Source organism: Pithys albifrons, chromosome 4, assembly GCF_047495875.1.
Source record: "Pithys albifrons albifrons isolate INPA30051 chromosome 4, PitAlb_v1, whole genome shotgun sequence".
NCBI classification, from domain to species: Eukaryota; Metazoa; Chordata; class Aves; order Passeriformes; family Thamnophilidae; genus Pithys; species Pithys albifrons.
Genome location: NC_092461.1, coordinates 50,624,499 through 50,648,493, shown reverse-complemented (window position 1 = coordinate 50,648,493; position 23,995 = coordinate 50,624,499). Strand labels below are relative to the sequence as shown.

Below are 23,995 nucleotides of genomic sequence, written 5' to 3'. Positions count from 1 at the left end.
CATGAAGCTCAATAGTATTAAATGTCAGCCATTTAATTTCCAGTATTTCACTTATGAAATATTGTTAACATCTATGCTTAATATATAGTACACATGGTACTCACTGACTGACAATCAAACATGAGACACAGAAATCTAATACAAGGTTTGTGATTATTGAGAGTTGCCCTACAGACACTAAACTCATCAGATTTTTTTTTCTGTTAAATTGCTAGAATCCTATCTGACAAGTTTTCACTTGAGTGCAACAAAAAGGGGGGGAGGGGTGTAAAAGAGCCCTAAACTGATAAAAACACCACATGTTCTTTACCAAACCACAAAATGAGGAAATCCTCCTTGAAACTAAGAAGATACAAAAATTAACTTAAAACAATCTTGCAAAATTCCAGTCACCCACACTCCTAAGGCAAGTTTTATTTTTACTCCTTTTCATTAGCATTAATCATCATAGCAAAGAGTAGGAGAGCAGATTTTCTTTCCTGGTGGTAAATTTGCATGATACTGTCATAGAGATGATTTCAAAGAGTTCTGCTGAAACCCTGGAGTGGAACACACATCCCTTGGTGTGAGCACTCAGTCTGGGGATCAGACATTACACATGAAGGTGTGGTACACTGTCTTGACACTAACAGTGATTCATGGAACATGGAAACTCTTTGGATTAAATATACTCCCTCTTTTTTTTAATTTCTTTTTTATTTTTTGGTAAGACAGAATAGAGACCTGAAACTGAATTGGTTTGATGGACAAAAATAGCAACATCTAAAACTTGTCCAGCCACTTGTCCAGCTTTTCTTCAAGCATTTCAAAGCTCTTTCTAGGCTACACACATTACTGAGCTATTACACAATGATCCTAAGGAGGTATATTAATAGAGACAACTAGTTACTAAGGTAACAAGATGCTACTTTAAACCAGCAGCACTGTCCCAGCTCATCAGCTTCACTCATTTCTTTCTTTTGTTCTCCTTAAACAATGCACAAATTACAGACCTGTTGTATAAGTGAATCTATACACCAAGGCTATGCTTCAGTCTTCTCCATTCGAGCTAATGAGAAAAAAAGGCATTAGATGATGCAAGCATTTCAACTCTTTGGTTTCATTCTTACCTCTGTACTAAGAATTTGAAAGTTGGCTTAAAAACAAGTTTTAAAGTGTTTCTCACTAGAAACTATTCTAAAATTAAAACCACATTGCACATTGAAACTACTTGACATGATAAAATAAGATGGCAGGGATCCTTTAAACTTTTGGGAGAGAAAATATGGTTAAGTTCTATTGACTACATCTTGGCTAGAATTTTCCAGAGGCAGGCTCATGTTTGGAAATAACACTTGACTGCTAATTGCAAAAATTGTCAAGGTTACCCAAGGTCTAGCTCCTCCAAAATACTAATGCTCCTAATAAACAATTTAAGTATGTCACTATTTCTGAGAGCTGGAGCTTATAAGACTTAATTGTTCTGAACATCTCTTATGATTACAAACATCAGGCAACAGCAGTAGCTTAAAAAGCCACAGAAAATAAGGCCATTGGAAACATTTACAGGAGAAGGTCACTCACAGTAATTCTCTGCTCCAAGTGGGATTAAATCCATCAAAACAGTTCCTGATGTGTTTATCTAACCAGGTCTTCAACACTTAGAATACCGGCAATTTTGGTGACCCTCTGAGGCCATCTGTCCTTGTACAATGTTATCCATCCTTACTATCTAATTGCCAATAAATTGCCACAATTCAAGCTTGAGTTCTTGCCTTGTCTTCAGACTACATGTCAAGGATAAGTAAAAACCTTTAACATGTAAAACTTTTTCAACATGTAAGAATGCAAAAATCTTTTGGGTCTAGAAGGGTATTTTCTGTGCTCTACAAAAATTCATGTGATTGGTCAGACAGCACAATTCACCTTCCACAAGTGTCCAAGTGCTGCACTAGAGCTTTGGCATGAATCACTCAGTGATCAGAGTAACAGCTTTATCATAGTCCTACAATTTAAGATAAAGTATTGAATCTGCCTATAGCCTAGAAAATTGCTAGGTGTAATTTTCAGTTATTTACTTAGACACGAATAGAAGGAGAAACACATTCAAAGAGAAAGGACCCTATATTCAATACCAGTTGGAGAAACACTCTGCTCAGGTTTTGCATTCCCCCATTCTCTGCATGAAAACTAATGCTCCTTTTATGATCAGAATACATAAACAGAGTTTAGTTAAATCAGTGAGTATTTGACTTAAGAGAGTTTAAAACAAAAAAGACAAGTGTAATAGGTCTATTCTTTTTGCCTAGAGGGGAGCTGCGGGGGAACCCCATAACTGATAGGGCATTTTTACTTTTCATGTCAGGCTGCAACAACCTCCCCTGCTGCCTGCCTGGACAGCTGCATGGGCAGAGTAACAAGCCCTGGCCCTGACCAGGCTCTGTGGACGAATATCTTTCCCATCAAATTACCCACACACATACTTTTCATTTTTCTTAAATAATCACTCAACACACAATAATTTTTTGTAACAGCCACGCATTATGAAATGTACAGAAAATCTCCAGTGCTGAGGTTCACACTGTCCTCACAAAATGACCTATATAAAGCATATTATACTAATTGTATCCATTTTACAGTCTCTTTTAGCCATGTTGGAACTGAAATGAATGAAATTCTGCATGGAAACTGTCAACACCAATAATGCATGTGTTTATCCCCTATGCATACACCCTGTGCAAACCCTGAAACCTCAGGTTCATATTTACTTAGTTAAGAAAACATTCTTCCTGGCAGCATCTGGAAATGCTTCACAATATTCAAGTAATTAAAAACAAAGCAAAATGAAACTATGTTAATTTAAAATTTTCAAATTACTTAGAAAAGAATCAAAAATGATTGAAAATAGATTAAATATGTTCATTCCCATTAATTAAAAGAAGATTGTTCCAAAAAACCTCATCCTCTGCTTAAATAAAATCAGAATAAACCCAGCCAAGGTTTTGGACCAAGTCATATCTTCAGTGAAGCTCACTCAGCCTAGCTTTATTACTGAAGTTTTAATTAAATTCTACATGGTCTTCAGTCATTTTATGGTGTTTATTTTTTTACTGAATCATCACATTACACATTTATAAATGTTAACTGAAATGCTCCGTATCTGCAATACTATCATTTCACAATTATTATACTCCAGTGTATTTTTGTGCCTTTTGGAACCAAGGGAAATATTCTGCCGAGGGTAACAGATGGCTTTGTAATTTTTTTGTTGCTATTCCAGAATCTTTAAGTCACCCAAAATGCATCCACTTAAACGTGATACTGCAGTTATTGCAAAACATGATCTTCATGTTCACTGTTTAATATTTAACAATCTGGGTACCATTCCTGTTTGGAAACAATTCTGCTGGAGACAGAAATCATTACCCCAGCATTGCTATAATAAATAGATTTGCCTTTTTACATTTTATCATCTCATAAAAAAAAGTACCTGACTCATTTAAAATGAACGAATATATTCAATCAGTGCAAATGAAGTTTAGCAACTCATTCCAACTAATGTTAGTTCACAGGTTATCACCAATTAGGGATCACTTCAGTGCAGCTCATGTAAATTCTTAGTTAATATCATGTCTCACGCTGACATACATTACTAAGGGCAGAAGGACCTGCAGAGTAACTTTACATCTTAATGAGATCTAAAATGCCATGATATAGCAAAAATGTAAGCAGCAGGTTACTTAACAGCATGTACACATCAGTCTAGCAAGCTAAGATTTATCTGGGCATCCCTACATAATAAAATGTTGAGCACTTCTTATTAAAAGTGCACCTTTTGTGATGAAATTAATTTCTATAATGCCCATAAAATGTGATAAATGTATCACAATGTTTCACAAAATCTTGAACTGTAAAAGGCAATAAAAAATTCGAGCAAGCTGCTTCAACACCATCTTGCTGTTATACTGCTCATTTATTACACAGCTCTCTCTCCAGCACAAATGTATCTCTTGTGAAACATTCCCCATGGAAAGAACAAAGCTATCATAATAGAAACAGTCATACAAATACACGGCTGTAAAAAACAACTCTTCTTAAAAGGACTGGTCAGTCGGATGGATTAAAAAAACACATCATTTGCTCCAGTTCAGCACTCTGATCCAAACTGCTGACATCTGAGCTAAAAGTTGGCTCATTAAAGAGGTAAGCCTCATGAAAAGCTGTTTATACCATACATCATTAATACTTCTAGGAATCTCATACCCATACACTACAGAGCTTTACTGCATTTTCACTTATTCAATGACATTACTCCACTTGGACTCTCAATGAGTAGTATCTTGTTCATTACACTTACTGACATCAAGGTTTGTCATGAATAAAACAGCAGTTAATCCCAAAAAAACTGACAGAATTAAGATTAATACTGGTTAATTTTGTCATCTGCTGCAAGGCCCTTAAAAATAATTAAAATGTCTAAGAGAATTTCCTATAGACTGATAGAATTCATTGACAACAAAAATCCACAGTGATCGTGGAGTGTGAAATACACATTAACAATAGAAAAGCTGGCATTTGAATAAACATTAGTTTGGTGGTTTTGAAAGAAATATATATATCAAAGCAGAGTTTCAACAGTTCCATTGGAAAGGCTGAAGTGAAAAAACAACAAAACAAAACATTTACAAGTACTTCCCCAGAAACACATTTCCCTAAGATTCATGGACATCAAAAGACTCCTGCTTTCGATTTTGAGAATTTATCACAAGACATAGAAACAGACAACAGAACAAGGGAAAGCAAAGATTAACATCAGCAACTCTACGTAAATTCCTAGTCCCAGACAAGGCAACACTGAAAAGTGTTTGGGGTTGAATGTCTTTGTTTGTTCGGTGGTGGTTTCTTTTTAGAACGCAAGAGGAAATGTAGTATAAAAACCCCAAACACCTCTTACACACAAACCCCAGCACTTTAACTCCTGAAGCATGGCATAACTGGCTAAATTTGGAATAATGTATTATTTAAGGTGAATATACAGTGCCAGAATTAAGTCTAGTTAGAAGTTATTTGCAATATACCTGATTCAAAATAATATAAACCTTGAAGGTCTCCAGCAGCAATTTTTTCTTACGGATTCATGGGACATCAATGACCAGCACAGCCTGATCATGGAACTGAAGGCCTGCAGGACCAACAGTCAGAGATGGATCTCAAATTCCCATAGAGCATCAGTGAAAAAAAAAATAAGATCAGCTTTCAAATTTTAAAACAGATGTACTCCAATATTAAAAAGCATAAATACGTATTTAAAGAACAAAATACACTGCTAAATTTTTTTTTAGGCTCAGATTGATGACTAAGGCATCTTATTTTCTTGGAAAAGTCTTCTAGTTCAATTTTCATTGGCAAGGAGTTTTTAAAACATTTATGTCAGGGCAGAAAACTCTGCTCACAGAAAAGCTTTCAAACCAGACCTCACGCTAAGTTCGTTTGCATTATTTTACATAGTCATTTCTCCATACTGTGAGAAAAGTTTCCTGTGTAATTTATTTACATGATCTAAAACCATCACCAAGTGCATAAAACTGCTCTATCTGCATTACATGTATTTGTACATTTAAACAAATGAATTAACTATAATTTATCAAACAATAACTGTTTTATCAAACAGTAAGACCGACTAGGAATAGGATACAATATCAGTGGCCCAAAGCAAATATACTATTTGGCCACAAGAATCAGCTCCCAGTTCTGCAAGTCTCACCCTATAATACATAGGAAAAAGTCAACTGATCAGTTGCAGTGATTTATAAAGTTTGTTTTTCCTTCCGTTTCCCTTCTCTCTCCCATCTCAATGGCATTTCTGCTTCTCTAGTTCATGCTGTAACAGACACATTCACTAATAAACTTCTAAGTCCTTCCACCAGCACACCTGAGCATCTCTCCCTAGCCTGGCACTGTCACTCAACCTGCCTCACAAGTGAGGTACTCACTGGCTGCCAGCACTGCTGCGATGTGTCTGGCTTACCAGGGTATGAAAGAGGCATGGTATCAATCAACAAAAGAGTTTGGCAACCTCTGACTTACAGAGCATCCCTCCTCCTCTTCTACACAGAATGTTAGAGTACTACTGGAATATACGAGAATTTTGAAAATTTATATTTTAGTTCTAGTATATCAATCCATTCTTTAAATAAAATTATGACTGTCATCATTTACTGTTAGGATCCCTTTTTAGATCCCATTAAGGCTAATTCCAAACAAAACAGAATGGAGTTATTTAGTACAAAAAGTTTCCATTATTTATCCCTTTCATGACTCATTTAAAGACTTCATGTCAGCAACTGAAAACATTTGTGTCGATCTCACAAAGAGCAGACAATACATTATGCATGCTGCCCACTGATTTATCCTTTCAGAAAGTCTCTTGCAGGCCGCTTGCCAATACTGTCACTTGCTGTCTAATATAAATAGAAGTGCTTCTAAAATATATAAATAAATAATATTTCCCTGTAGTTCAAATCGGTGGGCTGTTAAAACCCATACCCTGTGTGATATCTGCTGGTACCAGATAACTTCAGAGAAATGTAGTTTTGAGTGGACTATTCTGAAGCAGTACATCCACTACTGAAGAGTCTTCCTAGCCTCTTTCTTAGGCTGGTTCATCTATGGAAGCATTTGTCCTGCACCATGTTTAAAACAAAGTACCATCCCACACACGGACACCCGTACATTGTCCATGCAAACAGCAATTCACTCTTCTAAAAATCCTAACTGGTTTTCAATCAGAATAATGTTGTAGCAACAAGCCTCACAACACTGCCTTTTCTAGAGGCCAAGGAGAACTGCACATCACGTAAGTTCCATGAGACATTGGAAGAGGTTTCCCAGTCAAGTAGAGGCTTCCCCACCATTGGAAGTTTTCAAGATTACAGTTTTGAGCAACTGGTGAAAGATGTCCCTGCCCATGGCAGGGAAGCTGAACTGAATGACCTCTACAGGACCCTTCCAACCCCAAACCATTCTAGGATTCTTATGTCTATGAGTTGCCAGCCTTAGTCTATGACTAGCAAGGTTTGCCCACAGAGAGCAGTTAAGTTTCTGAGGAAGAGAACTCCTTGGCTTTGGTTCTAGGATGAATTCCTATTTCCAGGAGGCAACTTCTTATGTACAACCAATGTCAACAAGTTCCATGTGACTATCCATGTGTGAAATATTCATGAATAAGCACTTACAGAGTCAGTATCTTAACGTTCACAAGAAGAATCATTTTTGCTTGCATTTCTTCACAAGTACTGGAGAAGACAGGATGAATTTTAATTTGTTCTAAAGGCAATTTTATTGCCACTATAATAACCCCATCGAAATAATGGCCAGTTATCTTCCAGTGAACAGTGTAAGCCTAAAAAAACCTTCAAAACAAAATCAAACTAAATGAAAACTCTCCAGCAGCCACAGCTTGCACTGTGCTATTTAACTGGCTTTACTCCAGTAGTTCAAATTTAAGAGTCAGCTTTAAGTAGAAATGCAGTAAGTGAAAACTGGGGAAAAAATTCCACACCTACAGCTGTCACCTAAAATTAAACTCATTTCTCTCCAAATCCCAAGTGTCCTTTCGAAAAGGTGCCCTGTGATCATATTTAGCTACTGCACTGTAATTCAGAACCTTTCAGCCACAACAAATAAACTAAATTCTTTCATTGAAACAAGTTAAAAAATTAGCAAAGGTGAAAATCAGGTATAATGCAATTCTAATCAGGCATAATAAGGACTCTAATCAGTAACTATTTCATTTTAAGTGCAACCTGTAACTTGGAACATTTTCTTTTTGTCCCTGTTATAACATGCAACATAGGCAAAAAGACATTAACTATACATATTTTGTAGGGGGGAAAACCCCACTCTAAACCAGCCTGGTGCTGGAATAATTCTGTGCAGAGAGATGTGTGCTACTGGAGCAGTACCAAGAAGATGACTTGTGCAAAACAGTAGGTGATCTTAAACATCTCCAAGGAGACTGATTAAATGGCTCCAATCCAATTTAAAATGCTTATCACTTGACTGAGTTATGCAGCAAACATGACAGCAATATTCCATGTCTGTAGCAATTTATGTTCTTTTAAAGAATTGAGTCAAATTTTGAAGTTGTTATAGCACATAAATTTTAAGGAACCAAAAGCACTTAAACAAAAAGAGCAGTTACAAAGTAGTATAATGTCACATGCCATTCCTCACCTAAAAGGTCCTGTGTTAATCAAATGTAATTATTTCAACAATCATGATGAGGAGGCATTAAGATTAGATAATTGGACAGTATTTTGGAAAGTTTACTTATTTTACTTGTATTAACATGGTTACAGAAAGGGATTAAATATTTCTGGCATAAATAAAAAAAAGAGAATGTAAGAAAGTAAACAACAAAAATGTACTTACGAAATCAAAGTCTCCATCTTGAGGGACCTTCCAGTTATCAGGGAAAACGTTTTTGGATATGTGGTAAGGTTCATGCATGTTCTGATTACAGTTTTCAGGACTTTTATTCTTGGAATCTTGTTTATCAAAGTAGTCCATGAAAGAAGGTCTTTGGACTTGTGGTGAAGTGGCATTTCCTAGTTGAAAGAAAACAGAAAAAGGTAAAAACTATTTAAGGATTAAAGATTTAATGCACTATAAAATAAGTTTCACTTATTAATTTTCTTGGATTTTGCAGAAACTAATACAGTCATCTGTATATGATGCAAGCCTCTGTTTGTCCCCTGAGGAACTTTGGCATAAAAGCTCATAGCCGAGGAATGATATTTTTGTAGCGAGATACAACGTGGCAGAATGTTCAAGACATTTCAGAGTTGCACACACAAATAATATTAGAAGTTACTTCATGCAGTATCTATTTGTTGTTATAGAAACTGAATAATACAAGGTTCTAAGCATTTCTTTGGGTGCAGAATGCCCCTGACTTCAAGGCCTAGTCCACAGGCACTTTAAGGAAAGGAACGGAGTTTCACCAAAGGTGTGATTATTTAGAAAAAGAACTTGCAAAAAATAACCACACACATCATGTCTAGACGCTGCTTAATTAAATTCATTGCCAATGAGGACTCTCAGCAAAATATGGGGTCACACTCTACAGATGGTTGCAAAGCACCCTGTCTCCATGGTGCAGAAACCCTGGGGGATTTTTGTCATCATCTACATAGCTGCAAAGGCTTTACAAATGAGATTAAGATCAGCTTGAACTCCTGTTCTATTATTCTTTTCATGAAACTAAAAAAAAAAAAGAAAAAATTACCTTCAATCCTAAATTACTGAAATTTGTTTTCATTTGTGGGATTTCAAAGCAAATTAATTACTAAATAGCTCAATAAATAAACATAACTGTCACCTCACAGACCATATTCTGCATAGCATTGACACATGAAACATGTACTTGCTTGCAGCATAACACATTCTACATAAAAAAATACGAAATAAATTTCCACAAATAATATATGAAACATGATGAAAGACATAAATAACTAAGGCAGGGGAAAAAAACCCTAACACCAAAAACCAGAATACTAAACTTTTAAATTACAAGCATAACAAAATTTTATTTGATCTACTTGTTTTAACAAGTGGAAAGGTAAACCACTGGAAATACCTTTAGAGTTTGTGTTTAAAATGATTACTAGGACTTGCTGATCTCCTTATCTGGCTTTACACTTGTTTTTATTCATTCATTTTTTCCCCTCCCTTTCACCTCTTATTTCATTCTCTCTTTCATTCTAACTTTTGCTGCATGACTTTTTTTCATTAATGTTTATTTTTGTACTGCCGTCTTTCCACAGAATAATAAAGGTTGCAATAGACCTTCAAGATGATCCAGTCCAACCACTGACCTTGCACCAGCATAACCATCACAAAACCAAACCCAGACACGTCCTGAACACTTTCAGAGATTTTGACTCCACCACCTCCTTGGGCAACTCACTCCAATGCCTTATCACTCCCTCAGTGAAAAAAAAAATAAAATTCTAAGATCTAATCTGAACCTGCCCTGGTGCAATATGAGGCCATTTCCTCTCTCCCTTTCACTTGAGATGTGCCAGAAGAGACCAAACCCCACTTGGCATCACCCTCCTTCCAGGGAGTTGTAGAGAGTGCTAAGGTCACCCCGGAGCCTTCTCTTCTCCAGGCTAAACATCCCCAGCCCCCTCAGCTGCTCCTCACAGGACTTGTGCTCCAGACCCTTCTCTGGACCTGCTCCAGCACCTCAATGTCCCTCCTGAACTGAGGGTCCCAGAATTGAACTCAGGACTCAAAGTGCAGCCCCACCGGTGCCAAGTACAGAGGGACAATCACTGCCCTGGGTCCTGCTGGCCACACTATTCTTGACAGAGGCAAAGATTGCATCTTTACTGCTTCTTCTCTTTCTGCTTTTCCTACATTTTTCTGTTCTAGGAAGATTTCTTATGGTTTTTTTTAATGTGTTCTTCTGACTCACTCTAGGCTTTACTGCATTTGACTCCAGCTGCTTCTCTTCAACTGCACAGCAGTTCCTTCATTTCCATATACACCTTCTCCTCACATTTTTTAGCTGATTTTTCTCTCAGTTTTTGCCATGTTCTTTTCAAATACTGTTTCTAATCCCAGATCATAGTTGTTGCTATTCACCATCTTTTAATTAATAACAACCATGATCATAACAATTCAGTGACCTAAACTCCAGGTTGAATTTAACAGAGTAGATGGCAGAAACCTCTTCTCCAGAAGCTCCCAAGTTTGCCCCTATTGAATGCAAGATCACTTGAAGGAGGTTTCTTGCCTTCTTGAGTCTGGGACTGAGAAAGGGATGAGAAGTAAACAGGAAGGATGCGAAACAACTACAGAAATAAGCACTCAAGGGCAAAAATCATAGAGTCAATAGAGACATAGAATGGTTTGGGTTGAAGGGGGCCTTTAGAAACCATCTAATTGCAAACCCCCTGTCATGGGTAGAGACAACTTCCACTAGTCCAGGTTGCTCAAAGTCCCATCCAAACTGGCCTTAAACACTTCCAGGGCTGGGGCATCCACAGCTTCTCTGGACAACCTGTTCCAGTATCTCACCACTCCCATAATAAAAAATTTCTTCCCAATATGTAATCTAAACTGGCCCTCTTTCAATTTAAAGCCATCAAACATTCCCCTCCAGCTCTTGTAGGCTCCTCTTTAGGTACTGCCAGGTATACAAGGTCTCCCCAGAGCCTTTTCTTCTCAAACTGAACCACCTCAACTCTCTCACCCAGTTTTCATATCAGAGGTGCTCCATCCCTCTGATCATCTTCATGGTCCTCCCCTGGATTTGCTCCAACAGGTCCATGTCCATCTTATTTTGGGGGGCCCAGAGTTGAACACAGTATTATGGGTGGGGTCTCATGAGAGCTCAGTAGAGAGTAAGAAAAATGGAAGAACCTAAAACTTAGAAAAGCACACTTCTAGAAAACAGATCCAAGCAAAGGTAGTAGTATGAAGGAGGTGGAAATAAAAATAGAAACACAATGTACAACTTCTCATTACTCAGTGATCTCTGCCCAAAACCCCAGAAACTACTTTTACCAAAAAGACAGGACACCACATCTCTGGCCTTTCACAATCAATTTTTCCCTTCTGCTGAGATGGCTGTACTTACATTTCATCCCTGAGACACACTCATAAACAAAATGATTACCAGTGTCTCTGTTCAAAACTCCAAGGACCAAAATGTTGGCGCATTACAGGTAAGACAGTCTCCCTCCTCCCATGTAACAGCAAACACTGAAGATTTTCCAAGGACTGCTCTTAAGCTTTAAAACTATTTATAAATATCTTCCTTCAATATGTAACAGAAGACTGCTTACATACGTATAAAAAACCAACCCCTAAGAATTCCTTGCTATCAAATGCATATTATGGAAAGCGGGTCAACAGGACCAAAATCACTCCAAAATAAGTAAAGCACATTTATTTTACACTTTGAGGACTTGTTTTATTTGTTTTGGTAAGTAAGAATTTAGAACTTGCTTCTGATTTCAATGTAGTACACAGTTAGTTAACCCATTTAAAAGAATAAGAGCTGCTTACCTTTGCTGGAAATATAAAAAGTCACACATAAAACCAGAAATATGACTGCAAAATGATGGGATCAGAGGTATTTCAAGCATTTTTGTTTTACTTTTTCTCAAATGTAAAAAACACATGAAGTATTTATTTAAAGATTTGTAAGGTTTTATTTTACTTGTATGAATAATAAAATGAAAAAAGAGAGACACTTTTGAGATCTCCAGCTAACCTAACATTAACAATTTAATGGGATTTAACAACAATTTAACATTAACAATTTAGTAACCATTTAATGGGAAACAGGGTAGTTTGGCACCTACCACTATAAAAGCCTTGTAAAGACTCCTACCTCTTTTATATTTACTTTATAAAAACTCAGGCTCTTTATGGCAGAGAAAACTGAAGTAGGTTGCACTTGGCAAAATGGAAGGTCATTAGAAGATCATTTCAGTCTGAATGCACTTTTCTAACTTCCATGAGCAACACAGTAACGTCTTCTCAACTGTCTTTCAAGAACCATGAAAATTAGAAGTACAATACATAGAGATTGCTTGAAGGGCACTTAATTCGCTCATCTAAACAGGTTACTTTTAACATAAGCTATATACTTGCAATAAAAAATCTGCAGCACAATCAGTATCACTCCACACTTGCACTAAAAACCTACTGTGCAATAAGCCTGTTCCATTCTAGGAGGATTTTGATTTTTTCAGCTTTTCTATTTGTTCTTCAACAAGTGATCACAGAATCACAGAATATGCCAAGTTGAAAGGGACCCACAAGGATCATTAAGCCCAATTCCTGGCCCTGCCCAGGACCATCCCCAAGAGTCACACCATGTGCCTAAATGTCCAAACACCTCCTGAACTCTGCCAGGCTTGGTGCTGTGACCACTTCCCTGAGGAGCCTGTTCAGTGCCCACCCACCCTCTGGGTGAAGAACCTTTTCCTAAAACTGAACCTAAATCTCCCCTGAAAACTTCAGGCCATTTCCACTGGCCACCCAGAGAAGAGGGAAGTGCCTGTCCCTCCTCTTTCCCTCATGCGGAAGTTGTAGAAGATCATGTTTAAAAATGTTTGCCACAGTTTCAGTGTTTATCTGTCTTTTACCATCCTACATTTTCCTACTGCAGGACTTGAAGATGACTTTGGGGAGAAAACCATAAGAAAACAGCAGTCAGAAATTTCTGGCAAGCCATGGAACACAGAGACCACAAGGATGCTGAAAAATGCACATTCTACCTCAGCAATACCCCTGCTAAGAATACAGTCAATAGCCATGTCCCCAAATAGTTACCTAAGAAGTTTCTTCCAAAAAGTGCACTGAATAAAATGAATGAGGCAACAACATAACACAACACCAACTCTATTTCAACACTGTTTCAAAAACATATCACAACCAAAATAATACTAAACACACATTTTAAAATAAGGAGGCATGCACATTCCATTCTAATGCATGCTTTGATAAAATTAAATTGATGTCATTTATAAAGAAAATTAATTTTTAGTGATGTATTACAGGAAAGTAATATATTAGGATTAAATTGATTTTAAACCAGTTTAAAAGTTCTGCTGCTAGTTAGCAAGTAGCATCAGCAGATGAGGGTATCCAATACCTACAGAAGGGAATCTCTCACCACAATTTCCTGGGATGGCACAGGTGGTGATATTTGGTTTGTTTGGCATTTTGGGGCGGGGCTTACAACTTCCTATGGGAAATATCTAAATCTTTCTCTCATTCTATTAATACCAGGGCACTGGACCTGTTCTGCAGCTGTGTATCTACAGAGGAAAGGTTTCTTCCCTTTAAAAAACCCCAAAGCTTCCACAGCCTTCCCCAGGCTGGGGATCTCCACCTACCACTCAACAGAGGAACAATTTCCAGCTGCTGCCTCTTGGGTGAATTTAGGGATCAGGCTTTCCTGTCTGAAGTGCTTCTGTGAACATTCTGTCAGTATCTTTATTCCCTCAAAATATATTGCTTTGTCACTATTAGAGTCAGAAGCTGCACAGCAATCAGCTTTCAGCCTTCTCTAGACCTGCTACCCACCTACCTACTCTCACCCCTAACACACACAGGGTACCACAGCTTATCCAATAGAATACACTACTCAGGCTTTATGTTCCACACATTCCTATCACTACTCCTTCACCACACAAGTTGGCCTACAACACAGTGGCAGTAATTCTCCTGGGAAATGGGAGAGACGACCCTAGAATTTTGGCCTCAATCTCCAGTCAAATGCACTTAACAGTGAATTATATGTAAAAGCTGCCACAGCCACTACTGTCAGCCAAATTTTAAACAGAAATTGTGACTATTTTATGAGTGTGCAAGTTCTGCTGCTAACACATGCCTATTAGAAAACCACCCCAGAGAAACAGAGGTCAGCCTACTCAGAACCTCAAGGAAGCATCAGTAGAAACCAGATCCCCAGTTCCTTAGGTCAGAGCAGTTGGGAATCTGCCAAAGGATGGATCTAAGAAATGTTTGACTACACAGAGCAGTGTAACAAAGTGGTTACCAATTTCACAGTTTTCACAAAAGAGCGACTTATACACCCAAGTCTTCATTCAGTTTCAGGCTTCACTCAGTTTTTGTTTGGTTTTTTTTTCTATAATATACCTATTTATCAGCAATAACTGCAACTGGCACTTAAATGGAAAATCCACATATTTTTCAACCAGCTGATGCCTTCAAAGACTTTTTGAAGGACTATGAACTCAAGTTTAAACAATTTTTCATGGGGAAAGGTTTCTGGCACAAAACATTGCTTTGCTTCTCAAAAATAAGACTTGTAAAACTTGTTTAGTAACTTTTCTTCTATTTTTCCCACTTCTGGAGAAAAGAAAAAAATATTAAATGACATTACTATTATAAACACATTAGTCCATTCCAGATGAATTATACTTTATTTCTGCTTTCAGCAAAACAAAGCAAATCCGTGTTAAACCAGCATTCTGCAACAGCTCTTCAAGCAGAATGGCTAACATCAGTATTTAAAAATTTAAAAATTCATTTTTAAAATAGACTACTACGAGTAACATAAATGAGCAACTTTATACCAGTCTCAGGAGAGTTGAGGACTGAAATAGGCTTGCAAACATCTACCATCTCTTTACATATACATACAGAAGAGTAATCCACTAGTATACCTCCATATGGCATCAAACAAACCATCTTATTGTGGGCACAGTAACAATCCCTGAGCAAAACTACATCAGTGAAATATCAATGTCCAGGCTACAGCACCTGTAAAACCACCCCATAATTAAATTTCTGTGTTGAATTTCTACCAGGCTTAGGTCCCAGGTTGTCATAAAACACACATTGCCAGCTTTTGTTTCTCAGTTGTAAGATTTAAGCCTTTTTTTGAAGCACCACTCCAGAGCTATCCAAGCATCCATCTGATATCACAGAGGAGACTGACGTACAGTATAACATAATCCCTTACACTGGATGCGGAAATCACTGAAAAATAATGAATAAACCAACTCACAAATTCTTCTATCAATATGTAGGTTCTTCAGTATGGTGCATATCCCAAAAGACCATTATACAACAAGATGAGAAAGTTCAGGAAATAAGTGCTGAAACCAAACCTTTTGCCTGAAGCTGAATGGTGAAACCATCACTTCCCATCAGGCTACCTACAGTTTGCTGGCTCTGCTTTGCTGGAGTTACAGAGCTCAAGACAGTCACTTATGGAGGATGAGGGAGAGGACAGAAACCTGCTGTCCCAAAGATTATTTTCTTCTGTTTGTAAGAAGGAAAACATGTTTGAGAATTACACTGGTTCAGGTCTTACAGGGCAAAAAGTAACATTCTAGCTGTCAAATGCCATCTCATTAGTTCACTGTCCTTTCTTTTAATATATGCATTACCAAACATGAAGAATATATTAATATATTCATTACCATCTAGAAGCTTCACCAAACCTGAAGCAACAGTTAGAAATCCAGAATAAATACAAATGGCACTAAGAGACAACTTGCTTTCCAGCCCCAAGCAGATGGCAAATATAAATTTAACAAGGAGAAGAGAAGCAGGGGGAACATTCCTGAAGAGGAGAAAAGTGAACAATCGGAAGTACTCTTGGTGCACCAGAAAGCCCCAACATTAAACCTTGCCAAAAAACCACAAAGGGAATGTAGGAAAGCTGGTCTGAACACTGGTCTCTGCAGTGACATGTGAAAAAACTTCTACACAAAATTGAGTACAACCAGGCAACTGAACACAAGTAATACTTCCATCATTCCCCTCTTTCTTCCCCTCCACGTTAAACTCCCTAAAGTGAAGTTCTGTCCCTCCACCTCTCTGTGCTCTGCATTTCCTTCCTTCCTTCCTTCCTTCCACGTACATGCCACAGAGTCTCTGCTCAGAGCATGCACAGGGCATACTGAGCAAGATGGCATAAATATTGTTTATTGCTAGACTGTATAATGTATGTTGGGGTAGTATGACAGGCCTCTTTTTGTTTCAAATTCCAATTTTATCTGGGCACAATTCCCTATTTGTGAAAAAAATATGGTTTTAGTTATTTTCTGTCATGGCTCCCAGAGGCCTCTAAGCATGGGTACTTATAAATAAAAACATATTACTGTTTCTTATTTTGTCCTTGAGCAGGAAAACAAAAGGCAGAAGGAAACAAAACATGAAACTAAACACAACAGCAATTAAATAAAAAGTTTGTCACAATATTTTGTGTCTCTAGGAAGGAAATGAAATCCCTCTTCCCAAGTAAGTTTATTTCTCCAAGCTTCTTGCTTGCAATGTTCTATCATTCAGAAATATCAGAGAACACTTTTACGCTACTGATTTATTACAGTCAAATCACACAAGTACCTAGAAAATGCCCACTTTACCTATAAAGGTACATTGGAAAAAGCAAACAACTCCAAAGTCTTTGTTGAGTACAAAGAAGCACAGCGTGTCTCTCACAGACAGCAAGGATTTGTATGTCCCTTCCTGGTAACATTTATTTAGGACACTTGCTGCTGCTCCTGTTTCAGCCAATAGCTCAACAATCACAGAACCAGAGGACCAGCTAAGGCAGATGTGATTGACATTTATTTTTAGCTGAGAGATATGGAACTCCTGTTCTTGAATTATTTCTAGTTTTTAATGCAAAAAATGCAAATAATGAGTGCCTGACAGCTGAATGATGAAACCATCACTTGACATCAAGTTACCTCCATTTTGTTGGGTTTGCTTTGCTGGAGTTACAGGGCTCAAGGCAGTCACCTATGGGAGAGAAGGGAGGGGAAGGAAACATGCTGTCCCAAAGATTATATATTCTTGTTTGACAAGAAAGAAGAATGGGATTAAGAAATACACTGACCAAATGTAAAAGTGTAAAAAGGTAATTCCACTTATAGCTACAGATTGTTACTGGAATCAATTAAAAATTGAAAATAACAGTACAGCTTAAAAGCAATGTCTCCAGCAATGTAGCAGACAAATTAGGACAACATAAGAGATTGCAGTGCAAACCTAATGACACTTTTTTGATCAGTTTGGCACAGTAACAGGTATTTCCTCTCAGCACATACAAAAACTACATGTATAGTGCAATGCCATTTGCTATAGAACTTGCTTACAAAGCCTGAAGTCATCTGTCAGACAGCACAGAAACTGCACTAAATCTTTAAATTATAATACTTCCATCCTATGAATTACTTTACTCCAAATTTGTTGGTACTATCTTTCCCTCTTTCTTTTTCCCCTTTAGTCACTCATCTTTACCTTATCTTGTTGAAGATGATGGATTTGAGATCACTTGTACTAACCCTCCATTAGTCGCATGGTCTAACAGGCCAATATTCTGTTTCAGCATGAAAACAAACTAAAGCACATACTGAGGTGAATCATTGTACTTAAGCTGATCACTCATCAACAGGCATGTGTGCTATCTTATTGCTGAGAACACTGACAGAAAAACGAAAGAAAAACCAAAACAAAACCACAAAAAAGCCAAGCAAACAAAATCAACAAAACCACTTTTTCTTTTCAATTTGCTGTATACTAGAAAAAACAAATTCCCGCTTTGCACTTTCAACTAGTCTTGCACAAATTACATCAGGTGTCTGTATGCAAACACAAATGCAGCTTTATGTTTGCTATGAAACATTGTACAAAGTTATTTATTTGGCACTGATTTCCACTCTTGAGACATTAGTTTTCTATATTACACACACACACAACTCCCCACCCCCCCAAACAATTGCCTGGAGTTAAACATTACATTCTGTCTCATGAAATCAGGCAGCTACAGCCTGAGTTAGATTCATCTAGTGATGCTGCCCATTCAAGCAAATAATTCTATTAAATTCAGTGGGCCTCAATCTGCAGTAGTCTTCTGCCAAATAAGGACCACATCAGTACATAAGTATGTAAGCTAACTATATAAAAGATATGTATTAATGCATATTTCAGTATAAGTTATAATTTTATACATTAAAACATTCATAATTCTTTTCTCTTTTATGTACTCCCTCACATGCCACTGAAGTCAATTAAAACTTTTTACCCAGGTTTCAACAATCTTTTGATCATTGCATTAAATCAAGCACTACAACTCGCTTATGAAAGACATATCTGCTAATTGATCATGAGTTACAGAACAGTTTTGCAGTAAGATTGCTGACCCCATGGGGAGTCATGATGTGTTCCTGGGACCACTGACATTGAAACAGCAGACTCTCAATCACATCGCTTCAGTTTAGCTCCAAGGAGCTGGTCCAAATGAGGGACCAGAGACAAAAAGCAAGAGACCACTAGTAAAAAGGATAATTCACAGAAGGCCAATTTGATAGTCCCCCAGAGAAAGGAGCAAAGCAGCAAAACCAGGCTGCTGTTTTGAGTCTCCCACTATAACCACCTTTTTCTCCACAGAGAGGGTACTTAGACACAAATAGCCCTCTCCCCCTGTTTTAACCACAGAACTCGACACTTAAAGCCCCTGAAAATACAATGTTGTCATGCAGCATGAGAAAACATTGTATTTTTAGAAGAAAGCAAATGGACAACATACGTTTCATGGTCCCATCTTCCTCTTCGTCGTCATCACTATTTATTACCATGGTCCCCAGGTCCGATTCCAACATAGTGCTGTTGTGTTCAATCATTGTCTGGGCGCCTTCACTCATCGTACTCGTGGCTCTCATGGTACCAGCGCTCTCTGAGTTGGTCTTTACCATGGTGTGAGAATCCAACTCATCTTCATCCTACGAAGAAACATTTGCCAGAATGTAACAGATCATTTAAAAAAAAAAACAAGGTACCATGCAATCACTTAGCTCTTTATTGATTAGCTTTGTATCTTTACCTAGTTGTACTGCTAGACTTTCAGGTTTAAAAGTTTAAAAGAAATTACAATATAAAAAATGTTCCACATAAAGGAAGAATAAAATCTTTCTTCTTTCTCACAGATGAATGGCCGGGTGAGTATAATGTGACCCACACACCCACTTTGCATCAGCATCCAGTTCTGAGGAACTCGGTTATTTTCATCACCCATTTTACCTCTCCAGGTTCAAAAAATCAGTACCACAATTTATAGAAAGCTAATTTAGTTGTTTTGCAAGGGACTGTCACCAAGGATTTGTGTTGACCACCCTTACCATAGCACCATGCCCAGCATCTAACATCACACACAGCAGCCAGATGACAGGCTCTCATTCGACTTAGCCATTGAACAATCCAACAGAGTTTTTAAAGTCCCCCTCAGAAACAGAAAATCAACCTGACTTACTTCAAGTATTTAGTTCCCTTTTAAAATCTCTGTTACAAGAGTGAGTAAATAACCTGTTAATACTATGGATAAAAATACCTGTTGAGCACACACTTACCCACTAAGTGGGCCGGGCAGGTCATATCATGAAGACACACAGTAGCATCTTGAATTGGTAACAGTAATGGGCCAGAATGTGAAACCAAACTAATGACAACCAGTTAATGAAACATTAAATACTAAATTTTGAAAACACAAATGGGAAATCCCACTGCTTTCCAAACTCAGATTTAGTTTATACACACAACATCATAGCATTCAGGAGTAATGTGACAGACTGTGACTATTTCTGTATGAGTAACATCTCAAGGAAAATAATTCAGACATTCTCGTTCGCTGAGTACATATAAGAAATAATACCCATCACTGTGAACTTACTCTATGTCAAATTGTTAGATTTTAAATACAAATGCTACTTTCACCAGTTTTATAACCATTTCCTCTATTGTGTCAAATCTTTATTTGAGTTCCTTTTTAAATGAACTCTACCCCTGATTAACAAAGTATTTTAGCTAAGCCTCAAAGACTATTGGATAACACTGTGTTTGTATTAATTTGCCCATTACAAATAGCATGCTTGTTGCCACATGAATTGTTTAGGTTGGAAAAGAAAAATTGCTCTTTTCCCTAAATCTTTGTGTTGTTTTATAGATTTTAAATTTTTAACAATGAAGAGATTTGTAATGGCAGGGGCTGGTGGTGACAGAAAAAATAAACCCAAGATTGAAATGTCTGCAAGGTCTGGCACTTTCTGTATCTCAGTGAAGTCCTTCCTTTTCCCTCCTCCTCATGCCCTGCCACAGCAGACAATTTGCCTCCAATGCAGGCACCAGCAGCCACATTGCCGAGTGCCTGTCTCACCAAGGGTTGGTCTGAGCAGACACAGCCAATTGTAGTTGGCAGCAATACCAACACAGCAGCTCCTGAAGTTTATTCTATTATATCCCAACTAGAAGACACAAAAATAGATCTCATTTTGATTCAGAAAGTCAGCATATGATAATGAAACCAGGATACAGACCTACACCTGGGATTTAAATTCCAAATGTCAAGAGTCATTATTTTCCACATTATAATTTGCAAAATTCTTGTAGTTCTTCATTTGCATTCTTTCTCAGTTTTTTTTAGTTGCATTCTATTTAGTACCCTACTCTTTAAAAATTATTATATTCCCAAAGATACAGACAGCTTACAACTACAGCACTAGCAACAGTGACAGAAAAAAAAAAAAAGAGAATACTTTGGTACTGCTCCTCCTGGTGGCAACTTGCATTTTCTTTACTTCTCCCCACCAAATGTTCTTGTTAATCCCAGTGTTTTCTATGCACTGTATTTTTCCCTTTCTAAAATGGTACTCAGAAAACAAGGTGAAGTTCTGTTGCATTTTCGAAGTGCCAGAGGAGTTAAGCGACCTTTTTCAGTTTAAAGAATAGTTACATCTGATCTGCAGATCTGCTTGACTAATATTAATGCCACTTGCAGTGCATATGGTCCTGAATTTACCTAAACTGAAATCAGAAATTAAGCATTTTCCTGATGCCCAAAAGTTTTATTTTAGAAGTCAGTGGGGAAAAAAACGATCTTTTATTTCTTCAGTAAAATCAAGTGTCTGGACTTGTTCCAAAGAATAGCATTTAATTCTCGAGTCTAAGAATGTCAAAAGCCTTTATCTTCCTATTGTCTCTCAGTTGTCTTTTAGTACCTAGAAGACCAAGGATCAGAAAAGCCCTCTTTAGCACTAATGGAACAGCTGTCCCAAAAAGGGAAATACCCAACAATTTCAAAGAATGGTGTTCTCCCCAGTTCAGGAATGATGAACTGAGATGGAACAATAGAAAATTTTTTTTGCATCCTGAGTATGCCCTAGAATAATTAATTTTGTGGGTTAGCAAAGAGGTTTTTCAGAAATGTCATTCCAGTATTTCTCACAAATATGAGACTTAGCTCATATGGCAGTAGACTATACTGGATCTGAAAAGGTAACTTTATAAAAATACTCAGTGGATCGAAGTTAGGGAAGTGCATATGTACATGAGGGATGAAAGTGATTCCTTCATACAAATTCCAATTCATGTTTTACAGTTCATAAATATTGACGTAGAACTTCTGATCTGCTGTTAAAAAAGGTAAACTCTCTGATTAAATAAAAGCAAACAATCTCAATTTTAACCAGGAAAAAAGTTAAAAAGGTATTAAAGCTGAAATGTCCTGCTCTCATACTGTTTATGAAAACAGATCCAAGAATCAAAGAATACAAACAGCTAACTCTGGAATTAAACTGTCTGCTATTCTTCTGTGTATAAATAAAAAGCACCAAACTTGTATTCAGGAGGGGGTTCTGTCACACCACTGTAGAGCAACAGAAGGTGAGCACAAGCGAGGACTCTAAAATCTCCTGAAGTGCTACAGAAATGACAATAAACCAGAGAAACTCTGAGCAACATCATAATTTAAAGTACAAGTAAAACACTAACAGTTTCCTGCAACCCTAAGGGACTAACTCTCTGCAACTATTTATTTACCAAAAGAAAAGTTATAATTGACAAAACCAACCTTTAAAGCACAAAAATGCAATCACAGAGGTTTGGTTATCAGGATATAACATTCAGAAAGACTTCACTATATGCTTGTAATATAAAAGATCTCATTGTCACATGAGAAGTTTTCTCAGAGAAGTTGGCCTTGCACATCATATCTGAATCTACATCATGACAAAAGTGAATGAGCCATGGCGATAAAGATTAATGGATTTTTCTGTTTCATTTTTAACACTGATAGGAAAAAAGGGGTGAAAACAGACAAAGAAAAACTGAAGAAGAGTAAACATAGCAACAATTTGCCTTTAAAATCTCTTCCCTATAGTTTGGCATGTGACAAAACCACTAGAGGGCAGCAAAGACGGCCGACTCGGCTGCAAGGCATTAAAGGAAGATTTACATGGTGGCAAAATTCAGTATCCTGTAAAATAATTTCATTTACTATTAACACCTCATCATCACCTTTGAAAAACGTAGCTGTAGTCACAGCTATCTTTTTTTAGAGCACTGTAGTAGCTACATAAACACACAGTACAGTTTGATCAAGCACAAGGACTTTGTAAAGCTCCTCACATACAAAGCCAAACTACAACCTGAGTATATGATTAATACTGAGCACACAAAGCTTAGACCCATCAGTAAAACAGGTAAAAACTTAACTTTCAGCACACAGTCGAATTCAACAGACATATGTCACAAAACAGCACTTAAGCTTGTTTTATACCTCCATCTAATTAATGATACACTTGGTATCAACGAGTTGCTGTGCATTCTTACCTGTCCATGTTTACCCTTCCTGTAATGAGTTTCTGGCTCTGCACCGATGTGGATTTTAACAATATGCTGTATTTCACTCAACAATGCCATCTTTACATATTTCTAACTTCAGGACACCTAAAGGACTACAATCAAATTTAACTAACATACAAAAGTGTTCTTCAGCTTAAATTAAAAATGCTATGACAACAGAAAGTTTTAACACTGCTATGCCAAGTTACTCATATATAGAGAGATCCATCATCACCATGGATAGGCTTTGGAAACCAAGGTTTGGGAGACAGATCCATAGCTATACCAAATACAAACAAAATCAGGAAGCAAGTATGAAAGCAAATATAAATACCTTCAGTAAAATACAGCACCAGGTATCAGATTTTAAATACGGAATAACTCAAATGATTCACTAGTTCCTTTAAAACAACTATAAAATTATTGTGAAAATATAATAGAATAATTGCAGTAATTACTTCTTAAGGTCTCAAAAGACAGATGCCAACTTTTCATAATTAATATAGGATTAACCAAATAAACTTTAGCATGAATGAATAAATAATTTTACATACAGAACAACTGATTAACAAAGGTTGGCTTTGGTGTTGATAGTTGTCAACCACTAAGAAAAGACAAGTGCCCAAGAAAAAACCAAAGCAATACTAGAGCAGTAATTCCTTGGTTTAATATTCTAAAAGAATTAAGCATTTCTCACATAATAGAGACACTAAAATGTAAAAGAAAACATACAGAGAGCTGCTTGTTAGCTCATTCCTTAAAAGATCCACAGAAACAAATATTTAGACATGTTTTCTGTGAGCTGCCAGGCAACGAGTTACTTTACATTCCCATA

At 37.2% G+C, this 23,995-nt stretch overlaps 1 protein-coding gene across 1 annotated transcript in view; it reads right to left on the bottom strand.

Moving 5' to 3' along the window:
- Positions 1–23,995, bottom strand: part of STK3 (serine/threonine kinase 3) — a 119,379-nt gene that overhangs the window by 36,419 nt on the left and 58,965 nt on the right. Inside the window, exons 9-10 of the mRNA XM_071554097.1 lie at positions 19,076–19,268; positions 8,413–8,588 (exon numbers count right to left, since the gene is read on the bottom strand). Of these exons, the coding sequence (XP_071410198.1) occupies positions 8,413–8,588; positions 19,076–19,268 (369 nt within the window). The remainder of the gene's footprint in view (positions 1–8,412; positions 8,589–19,075; positions 19,269–23,995) is intronic.